Source organism: Parus major, chromosome 5 (genome assembly GCF_001522545.3).
Source record: "Parus major isolate Abel chromosome 5, Parus_major1.1, whole genome shotgun sequence".
NCBI lineage: Eukaryota > Metazoa > Chordata > Aves > Passeriformes > Paridae > Parus > Parus major.
In genome coordinates this window covers 3,906,655-3,916,514 of record NC_031774.1, presented here as the reverse complement: position 1 = coordinate 3,916,514, position 9,860 = coordinate 3,906,655, and the positions used below count along the sequence as shown (strand labels likewise).

General features: G+C 59.6%; 3 protein-coding genes across 10 annotated transcripts in view; 1 reads left to right on the top strand and 2 right to left on the bottom strand.

Moving 5' to 3' along the window:
* Nucleotides 1-1,137, bottom strand: part of MAX (MYC associated factor X) — a 3,245-nt gene extending 2,108 nt beyond the window's left edge. For 2 of the 4 annotated variants that reach the window (XM_015630170.3, XM_015630171.3), the window contains exons 1-2: nt 828-1,137; nt 622-648 (exon numbers count right to left, since the gene is read on the bottom strand). In XM_015630170.3, coding sequence (XP_015485656.1) covers nt 622-648; nt 828-1,046 — 246 coding nt within the window. In that variant the 5' untranslated portion in view covers nt 1,047-1,137. The remainder of the gene's footprint in view (nt 1-621; nt 649-827) is intronic. The other 2 variants (XM_015630172.3, XM_015630173.3) reach the window with 1 other exon arrangement.
* Nucleotides 1,138-1,148: 11 nt separating this feature from the next.
* Nucleotides 1,149-5,067, bottom strand: UNC93B1 (unc-93 homolog B1, TLR signaling regulator). Of its 5 annotated transcripts, XM_015630164.3 has the most exons (12): nt 4,999-5,067; nt 4,529-4,658; nt 4,304-4,445; nt 4,065-4,218; nt 3,827-3,988; nt 3,632-3,761; nt 3,458-3,551; nt 3,254-3,378; nt 2,999-3,181; nt 2,656-2,929; nt 2,303-2,421; nt 1,149-2,213 (listed from the first exon to the last, which is right to left on the bottom strand). In XM_015630164.3, exons 2-12 carry the CDS (start codon nt 4,631-4,633, stop codon nt 1,947-1,949), a joined length of 1,755 nt encoding a protein of 584 aa, XP_015485650.1. In that variant the 5' UTR covers nt 4,634-4,658; nt 4,999-5,067; the 3' UTR covers nt 1,149-1,946. The 5 variants fall into 5 exon arrangements, with proteins under 5 accessions (XP_015485650.1, XP_015485649.1, XP_033371206.1 ...); XM_015630163.3 differs by having other exon boundaries at nt 2,656-3,181; XM_033515315.1 differs by having other exon boundaries at nt 2,656-3,181; nt 3,827-3,925.
* A 216-nt stretch (nt 5,068-5,283) lies between these two features.
* LOC107205328 (aldehyde dehydrogenase family 3 member B1-like) overlaps nt 5,284-9,860 on the top strand; it is an 8,319-nt gene continuing 3,742 nt past the window's right edge. The window contains exons 1-4 of the mRNA XM_019006845.2: nt 5,284-7,046; nt 7,393-7,555; nt 9,601-9,711; nt 9,799-9,858. Coding sequence (XP_018862390.1) covers nt 6,463-7,046; nt 7,393-7,555; nt 9,601-9,711; nt 9,799-9,858 — 918 coding nt within the window. The 5' untranslated portion in view covers nt 5,284-6,462. The remainder of the gene's footprint in view (nt 7,047-7,392; nt 7,556-9,600; nt 9,712-9,798; nt 9,859-9,860) is intronic.

The following is a 9,860-nucleotide window of genomic DNA, read 5'->3' as shown; positions in this document are numbered from 1 at the left end:
TTACCCCAGAAAGCCTCCCACTCCCCCTCCCTTAAAAAGCCCCAGATCTTCTTCCACACCACCTCAAGCCCCACTGATGTCCTCCCAATAAGACACCCAGCCCCACAGGACTCCCCCAAACCCAGTTGCCCCCCTAAAAGACATGACTCCATGGATCACTTTCTGTGTCACAGCTCCCAACCCAAATAAGACCTCCATGCCCACAGGTGTCCCCTCCCCAAGCCCAAGCCTGCTCTCCAAAAGACCCCCAACCCAACTGGTGTCCTCCCCCCTTCCAAGAATCCCATCCCCACAGGAGGACACCCCCAAGCCCAGATTTCTCCCCCAAGATCCCCATCCCCATGTCACCCCCCCCGCAAAAGACCTCAGCCCCACAGGTGTGTTCCCCTCAAAAAAAAGACCCCCAACCCCACTGGTGCCTCTCTCAACACCCCCAACCCCACTGTTGTTTCCCCGACACGCCGATCCCCACAGGACACACCCAACACCCCCATCCCCCCAGGATCCCCATTCCCCCAGTCCCCTTCCATGTCACCCCCTCCCCAAATCCCGCCCCCTTCACACCCCCGCCCACGTGCTCCCGATCCCGGGGGCGCTGCGGGGCGGCCCCCAGCGACCTACCGCGGACTGAAACCTCGGCTGCTCCTCCTGAGGAGCCCCGACCCGGGCGAGGAGGAAGAGGAAGAAGATGGTGGGGGGGGGCGCCGCCATATGAAGGAAGAACACACACAAACCAAACATTACCCCATTCCTAGCCCTCCTAAGGTGGGGAAGAGCCACGGGGGGGTTATCCCAGGGATTGTCCCGGGGTTGGGGGCCCAACTCACGTCGCTCTCCACCTCGATGTCATCGTTGTCGCTCATCGCTCCCGCCCGGGTGAAGCCGCGGGCCGCGCCGCCACAACAACAGCCCGCACCGCGCATGCGCGGAAGTCGGGGGGGGGTAATGATGGCGCCGGGCGACGCGAACGGTCGCGGGAGTTGTGGTTTGAGTGGGGAGATGGAGGCATCTTCCACGTGGCGGAGACTACAATTCCCGGCGTACATCGCGCGGGACAGCGCGGGGCACACCGGGAGCTGTAGTCTCCGCTTGGGGAAGGGGGCGCTGCGGGTGCGTGGCCGGAGGATGGAAGAGGTGAGGGCCAAAGAGACGGAGGGAGGGGGTTTATTTAGGGAAAATGGGGATGGGAGGGGTCGGGAAGCCTGCGGAGCCGGCCTGAGGAGCTGCAGGCTGAGCTAGCGGGGCTCCGGGACAACCTACGGGGTGCTGCAGGGTTTGCCTGGGGTGCGCGTGGGTCTGTGGAGGGTGTCGATCTGCCTGGGGGCTCCAGGGTAGCCCTGCGGAGTCTGAGGGTCTGGCTGGAGGCTAATATGGGAGGGCTGGGGGTCTGGCTGGGATCTGCAGGACATTGTGGGGGGCTGCAAGCCTTGCTAGAGCGTCTGTGCATCTGCTCAGGGGTCTGTGGGCCTCACCTTGGGGGGCTTTGGCCAAATTGGGGAGGGGGGGGCGCTGCGGATCTGCCTCAGGGGCGTGAGCCTTTTCTGAGGGGCTGTGGATTTGCGTGGGGAGGCTCAGGGGTTGGCCTGTGAGTCTGCAGGTTTCACCTGAGCAACTGCATCATAATTTTGGGGGCTATTGGGCGTGCCTGAGGGCTGAACCACAATTTTGGGGGGTCTCTGTACCACAGTTTGGGGCTGTAGGTCAATCTGAAGGCTGCAAACCTGACCTGGGGGGTCCATGGGCCAGTGTGGGGGTCTGTCAGTCATGTGTGTCAGCATTGATGCCAGCCAAAGTGGGGGGCTCTGGGCTACCTGGGGGCTTTAGGCTTAGCTTGGGGGGCTGCAAGCCTGACCTGAGTGGATTTGAAGAATTTTGGGCCCACCCGGGGAGAGCTGTGGAACCCCCTCAGGTGCCAAGAGCAGGATGGGGCCCAGGCCAGGCTGTCCTTATCCCAGCTGTTCGCTGTCTTCTTTCCCCAGCTCGTTTTCATTGGTGGCCTCAGTTGGGTGCCTGTCATCATCCTCCTTGTCCCCGTCACCGTCGGAGCCAGTCTCATCCGAGTTGTCCTCCAGGTAGCGGTATCCACGTGTTTTATGGCGTGGGCGTGGGATGCGGGGCAGCCGGACTTCCATGTTCTGCGCCACCTTCCGCTCCATCCACAGGTATGTCCCCACTGCCACCACCAGCGTCAGCAGCATGATGGACAGCTTGGCCTGCGGCACAGGGAATTTTGGGATTGGTGTGGGTGTCCCCAAAAAGCCTGGAATGTCTCAGAGTGGGCTGGGGCATATCTGGGATTTACCTTCATGGGCAGCCCTGACCACAGGTAGACGGTGAAGATGGCCAGGGCCTGCCACCAGTGGTAGATGGTGAAGATGAAGTCTTGGCGCTCCTTTTTCTTGTACAACATTCCCAGGAGGACTGTGACAGAGACTGGAATCAGTGTCACCTTCCCGTGGCCATGTACCCTTGGTGTGGAGGACAATCACGGTGGGTTTGTCCCATGGAACTGAGGAGTGAGACCACCAACTCTCGGTGCCAGGGGACACGAGGAGAGGACATGTGGAAAAATCTGGGACAACCCAGGCTATTTTGGGGACCACCACAGTGTTTTGGGGACAATTAAGGCTGTTTCAGGACCTTCCCACTACTTACTGCTGATTCCGGTCTTGTTGAGGGCACTGCCCGTGCCCCAGAGTGCAGCAATGGCATAGAGCAGCGGCGCCTGTGCCAGGTACCGGGGCTCTGGTGCCCAGCAGAAGAGCGTCACCAGGAGCACAGCGTGGATGAAAGCTCCAGCCAGGAGCGGGATGTGCCGGCGCAGGCGCAGCATGCACAGGGCCAGGCTGGAGCACGCCGAGGCAGAGAAGCCGTAGGCCATGAGGAGATACGCCAACCTCTCCAGCCCCAGGGCACACACGCCGTAGTTCTGCAGCAAGCACGGGCTCAGCATTGCCTGTCCCTGCTCCATCACCTCCCACCCCATCACGTATCCTACCAGGGAAAATCCAGTGCAGACAAAAAGCACTTCGAAGCCGCTGTAGATGAACAATGGGAAGAGGTGCCGCAGGCGATAGTCCCGCACGTGCTTGAAGGGCAGCTGGAAAATGTTGCCCCAGCCGATGCTGCGCATGTCAATCTCCTCCATGGGCCGGTACGCTGCGCCACACAGCACCAGCACCTGCGGAGGGCCTGCGGGTGAGGTCCTGCCATCATCCAGCCCATCCCTGTCCCCCCCCACCCCGGTGCTCACCACCAGCATGGCGAGGAAGGCGGTGGCCATCAACACGCTCTCCACGATGATGAGGTTGACGCTGCGGGGAAGGCTCTGCAGCACTGTCTTGTTGAAGCCAGGCAGCGTGCCATGGCTCAGGGTCCCTGCCAGTGGGGCACGGGCCATGGTTAATCCCAACCGGGGGGCTCCCGGTGCCACCCCGTGCCCCACCCGCAGCCTCACCACAGTGCTTCACTGCGAAGAGCGTGTGGTTCAGTTGGTAGAGGTAGTTGTTGAGGAAGAAGACCATGGGCATCTGAGCGCAGACAAAGCTCAACTACAGGATGTAGAGGGGTGCATGGTCAGTGCTGCTGGGGTGGCCCCCCCACCCATCCCAGCCAACCCACCGGGGCTCACGTGGAAGCAGGAGTAGAAGACAGTCTGGAAGACGATAATGTAGGCATTGCAGGCATCCCGCGGCGCCCGCTTCTTCTCCTTCTCCTGCTCCTCCTTGTAGTTAACGTACTCATAGTACTTCTGGGCCATCCTGTGTAGAGCAGCACGTCAGCCGGCACCCCCTGAACCCCCTCCCTCCCCCGCCCCGATGCCTACCGTGTGATGTAGGTGCCCATGGAGGCCCAGAGGGGCACAATGACCATGCCGATGGCCACCGCGGAGGGCACCAGCGTGTAGTAGCGCTCCCAGTAGTTGCTGGAGACAAAGAGGGCATAGACGCCAACTGCCAGGAACATGGCCCACTTGGTGCCGAAGAACCTGCCAGGGCAAGGAGCGGAAGCGTGGGTGACTGTGCCAGTGAGCCATGCCGGCCGGGAGCATGGCGGGGCCGTACCTGATAAGGATGGGTGTGTAGAGCAGTGCCGCCACGGGTGTGACATTGATGCCCATCAGCACCTTGTGGTCGATGTCTTCCAGCCGGATGTTGCTGTACTTCACCTCCCGGTAGGTCTCGTCATAGTGAAGGATCAGCTGCATCTGCAGCAGGCCTGTGGGGGTCCAGGGATGGTCACCCCAAGTGACATCACCCTGAACGCTCCAAGTTGTTTTGGAGATCCCTGGGAGCTCCCTTACCCAGGTAGACGCTGTAAGTGAGGGTGCCAGCCAGGCTGGCGGCCACCACGTTCTTGATGACACCGAGGCGCTTGCGGCGAAAGTACTTCTGCTCCTCCTCCTCCTCATTGTAGTCAGGGTGAGCACCCACAAAATCGTCCAGCTGTGGGTGATTCCAGCTGTCAGCCCTTGGTGATGGCCACCATGGGCCTGGTTCCCTCCCAGTGGGTGTCCCACTGGTCTCACCTGTGTCTCTGTCCCTTCAGGGCCCAGCCTGGCGTTTGGCACTGTCTTAGCCCCATCCTGGCAGCCATCGATGTCCTTCTCCATTGGTGCTTCTGGGGGGCCCATGGATGGTGTCAGGGTGGAGGAGACCCTGTTGGCACCCCAAATCTTGCACCCATATGTTTTGCACTCCCGTATCCTGCACACACAGACCGTGCACCCTCATGCCCAGCACCCCCAGCCCTACATCCCTACACCAGCACCCCCAGCCCTGCACCCCTACATCCAGCACCGTGTACCCATGCACACGGGCAACCCCAAGCCCTAAACCTCTGTGCTCTGCACCCCCAGATCCTGCACTCATGGTTTACACCCCTGTGTTCTGCACCCCTACACCTTCAGATCCTGCATCCCTGAATCCCGCACCCCCTACCCAGCTTTGCAAGTCCCCAGAACTACACTTCTGGGCTCAGCACCCCCAGGCTCCTCACCCCCACCGTCACCCCGACCCCAGCCCTGCTCGCCGATGCCGGAGCCTCTCGGGGCGGGGCGGGCGCCTCTTCCTCTTTCGTTTATTGCGGGCGGGACGGAGGTGGTTAAAGGGGCCGTTCCCGGACATCCCCCTCCCTCCCCGGATCCCCCCGGTCCCTGCCCACACTCCTCAGTGACTCCCACCCTCGCCCATTCTCAGCACCCCGCAGCACTCATCGTACCCCAACCCTCACAGCACCCATTGCTCCCCCATCGCACAGCACCCCAGCCCTCCCGCCCCCCACCTCCCTGTGACCCCCCCAGCCTCCCCACCAGGCGTCGGGGTGGGTGCTGCCTCCTCGGGGTGCCCCGTGGCGCTGAGTGCAGCGCCCTGCTGCTTTCACTTCCCCTTCCCGGCCCGGGGAATGTGCCAGGTGCCTGGGCGGGGGGACACCCCAGTCGGGGGTGTAGGGCACGTGTCTGCCCTGGCGTCACCCCAAAGCTGGGGCCGGGAGGGTGCCCGGCTGCGTGGCACGGCGGGGTGCCCCGGGGCAGGGTGGGGGGATTGCTGGGCAGGGCGGACGGGGTGACATCTCCAGGGCAGGATCTGGACCAGCCGGTAGCGGGGGATTCTTGAGATGGGACTCTTGGGAGGGTGCTGGTTTCTACAGGACTGGGGGGGGATATGCAGGGAGCAGCTCCAGAAGGGTCATGGCCATGGGGCAGGGGCAAAGGACCCCCATCCTGAGGATCCCCCACACCCCAGGCAATGGGAGCCACCCTGTGGTGCCCGAGCAAAGGGCCCTTCCTGGGAGTGGTCCTGGGAGCAGGATGAGGGGTATCTACTGGTTATGGAACCCTTGGGAAGCAAGATGAAGGGTGTCAGTGGGAACCCCATGGGTCAGGGTGATCCTGGGAGCAGGATAATGGGTTACTATTGGTCATGGAACCCTTGGGAAGCAGGATAAGCGGTGTTGGTGGGATCCCCATGGGTCAGGGTAGTCACGGTAGCAGCATAGTGGGTGTCCATTGATCATGGAAGCCTTGGGAAGCAGGATGAGGAGTGTCTATGGAACCCCATGGTTCAGGGTGGTCACAGAACAGGATGAGGAGTGTCTGTGGGAATCCATGGGTCAGGATGGTCATGGGACCAGGATGAGGAGTGTCTGTGGGGTCCAAATGGGTCAAGGTTCATGGTGGTGGTGTGGTGGCCATGGGAGTTCCACAGTCCCAAGAGGGAGGTCCCATTCCATCCTATCCCATTCCAAACCTTGTTCCCACTGCCAGCCCCATGGAGGCGGGGCCCAATCCTTCCCGCCCCTGGCCATGGGGCTCAGCCCCACAGCATTTAGGGACCCCCACCCCAAGCCTCGGCAGTGCCTGCCTGGCCTCGTGCTCCTCCAGCTTCCACACAAGCTCCCAGGTAAGTGCTTCGGGGTCCCCAAAACTGGCACTCCCTGCATGGCACTCCTTTGACATCTTCCATGCTTGTGGGGCACGGTGGGGTTCCCTTGAGGAAGGGTGGGTGTTTGGGCACAGAGAAGAAGAGGGTGCAGCTGAGGGGCTGCAGCTCTGCCCCCCAGATTTGGGGGTGTCTTGTCCCTGAGGTCCCCATAGGTGACCCTACATCAGCAGGGCAGCCTGGGCAGGTCAGTGTCTGGAGGATGGTGATTATCCTGGGAATCCCAGGCATCTCCCAGGGCCTCCGGCAGCTGCCCTGGCTTGAGTCACCCCACAACCAGGACGGCCCCGAGCACCAAGCTGCCCTTCAAAGGTGCTGTGGTTGGCTCCTATTGGGATCAAGCCGGCATCTCCAGCACTTCCATCCTGGCATAACCCACCCAGTGTCTCTCTCCAGGGCCACCACACTCTCCATGGAGACCAGCAGCTCCTTCCAACAGCTTGGCATGCAGCAGCGCCCTGAGCCGCCCAGGCAGCAGCTCCCGGGCTATGGCAAGTGCAGCACCACAGGCGGTGATCCTGGCAAAGATCCTGGGAAAGCTGCTGGGTGCAGTGGAGGCAGCGGGATCGGGAAGGGGCCAGTGCCAATGGTCTGCAGCACTCCATGGTGAGAGCGAGGGGCTGGGGGCAGGACTGGGACAGGGAGGTGGGCAGGGGAAGCTGTGGCAGTGCCAGGGGAATGGGGACCCCAGGTTGGTGCTGGGGGAAAGGTCTGAGGTCTGTGAGCCACCACATCCCAGCATGGTCCAAGGGAGAAGACAGGATCTGCTGGGAATGGTGCTGTGTTGGGCTGCTCCCAGCAGTAAGGGAGACAGGTGTGTGTGGACTCCCTGCCCTGTCCCCGGGGAATCTGGAGTCCTGTTTGATGCTGGGATAACATGGATCTGGGATGACGTGAAGCTCTGGGGAGGTAGAATAGGGCTGGGTCCCCTCTAACACCCTTGTTCCTGCAGTGGGAACCCCTACGCGGGGCTGGTGAGCCACCTGCGGGCATCCTGGAACTCGGGGAAGACGCGGCCCATGGAATACCGTGTGGCCCAGCTGGAGGCTCTGGGACGATTCCTGGATGACAAGAAGCAGGAGATCCTGGAAGCCACTGAGTTGGACATGGGCAAGGTAAGAGGGGCTGGGAATTGGGGGCCACTGGCATCACATTTCTGAAGTCCTTCATACACCCTTATCTGGGTATTGCATCCTTGTGGGGGTCTGGGCAGAGGGGTGTCCCTTCCTTGGGGTCCTGCTTCCTCCTTGATGTGCTCCCAGGCTGGTGCATCTGTTAGTGCTGGATCTCTGCAGATCCAGGGATAGTGGCAGGACTGTGCTGTTGATCCCATCCCTGGTGCCCTGAAACCAAAGGCCCTGTTGGCTTGTTGGTGACCAGCCAAGGTGGGAGTGTTCCACACTCTGGTCTGTATCCTGGGGGTCCATGTGACCTCCACAGAGGTGACATCCTGGGATGCCCCTTGCCAGCCCGGCACACCCAGGATTACTGGCATTGTGAAATGTGCTGGCACTGCACATTCCTCCCAGGGCCTCCAAGAGACTGGTTTCACTGGCATGGTGGCATGGGCAGGGCTCTGGATATGGCTTAAGATATTGTGGCATGCCAGGAGCTCCTGGATGATCTGCTGGTGAAGTGTGAGCATCCGCACCGTGGATAATTCTAGTGGTCTCAGCTCATCATCCCTGGAAGTGTTCAAGGCCAGGCTGGATGGGGCTTGGAGCAACCTGGACTAGTGGAAGGTGTCCCTGCCCATGACAGGGCAGAATTGGATGAGCTTCAAGGTCCCTCCCAATCCAAACCATTACAGGATTCCATGATATGATCCATACCTCTTTGTTCAGCATTGGTGAAGTGGCCCATGCCCTCAGCAATGTCTTTCTTTGTCCTGCCATCTCCCAAGGCTCCTAATTGTCTTGTTTGTTGGAGGCAAGGCCTTTTCCTTCAGCCAGGCCTTGATAGGCATCAGTGCTCTGAGTGTGTCCATCATCTTTCCTAATTACGCCTAATTAGAGCCGGTTGTCCAGTAATGAGCTTGTTATGCAGCTGGGCCCTCATAGCTAGATGGACACTTCATCTGCTCTTACGTAGCTGAGGTGGTGTCTCACCTCCAGCAGTGCCAGTTCCTCTCTGGTGCTGATGACTGGTGGCACTTGGATGACCTCAGACTTAATGTCCTATCTCACAACCTTTGTATCCCATCAAAATTCTTAATGAACCATCATCCTGGTGATGCCATCCTGGGTTGAGAAGAGCCCCGTTGCTTCACCTGATCATCTCATTGTGCCTGCTGAGCCCTCATGTCCAAGAGGGTCCTTGCACCTCCTAGAAGCTGCATTTTGGGGACCTGAAGGTCTCTTGGTGGTGGAAGATCCTGGGAACCAGCAACCGGCCTTCCCAACCCCAAAGTGATGTGGGGATGGGAGGAAGACTCAAATCCAGGGATGGTTTTGGGAAGTCCAAAATGTGATGTCGCAGCACAGAAGCTTTGTCCTGCTCTCCACAGTCAGGAAGGGGCTCCACTGGACCCCCTGGTCTATCCCTGGTGTCTTCGCACTTCTCCTGCAAGGATGATATGATTCCAGTCTCTGCTCCGCAGCTATGGAGAGGACCCACTTCCCCATCACAATTAATTAAGCTGTGGTTCTTATTACTTCCCTTTAGTCGAGGTCTGAAGACTTTGACTAAACTTAAGACTAAAAGTGCTGCTTTGGTCCATAGGCAGTGGAAGGGAAATCAGGACCTTGCTTCCAGCTTAAATATCCAACAGGTCAGGATGCCTTCTACCAGGACCAGCTCTTCAGAAGCTCTGGTGACATTGCTTGGGTGTCCCTTTGGCCCAGGGCTCTGTTGTCAGTTCCCAGTGCTGAACTCGGGAATTTGTTAAATACCATGAATATGTTCAATTTTGTTTTTTTTTTTCCTTCTGGCCAAATAACAGTTTTCATAAAATTTCTGGGACACTGATATTCCCTGGGAGTTACAGGAGGTGATGGAAACTTCTGCTGAAGAGATCATCCTGCTAATCATATTTGGAAGAGGGGAGAGATGCCTCCTGGGGTGGTGGCGTTGGCAATGGAGTGATGGGGTCTGTGGTAGGGTGACAGGGTCAGTGATGTCGTCAGTGTTGGGGTGGCACTTCCATGATGTCTGTCCCCAGCCATCCTTCGAGGCATTCTTCAGCGAGATCCTCCTCTGCAAGAACGAGCTCAATGTCACCCTCAACAACCTGTCCCACTGGATGAAGGATGAGTACGTGGACAAGAACCTGGTAAGAAGGAAACTCTGGGAAAAGGGAAGCTGGGGAGAGGGATTGCTGATGGGGAAGGCAGTGCTAAAGTTGTGTTCTTCTTCGAAGGTGATGCAGCTGGACTCTGCCTTCATCCGCAAGGACCCCTATGGGGTGGTGCTCATCATAGC

Coding starts and splice junctions, on each gene's coding strand:
- UNC93B1 (XM_015630163.3), bottom strand. CDS start 4,633: ATGGGCCCCCCAGAAGCACCAATGGAGAAGGACATCGATGGCTGCCAG. Junction 4,446..4,528: donor CTGAAGGGACAGAGACACAG/GTGAGACCAGTG, acceptor AATCACCCACAG/CTGGACGATTTTGTGGGTGC. Junction 3,989..4,064: donor TACACACCCATCCTTATCAG/GTACGGCCCCGC, acceptor TTGCCCTGGCAG/GTTCTTCGGCACCAAGTGGG.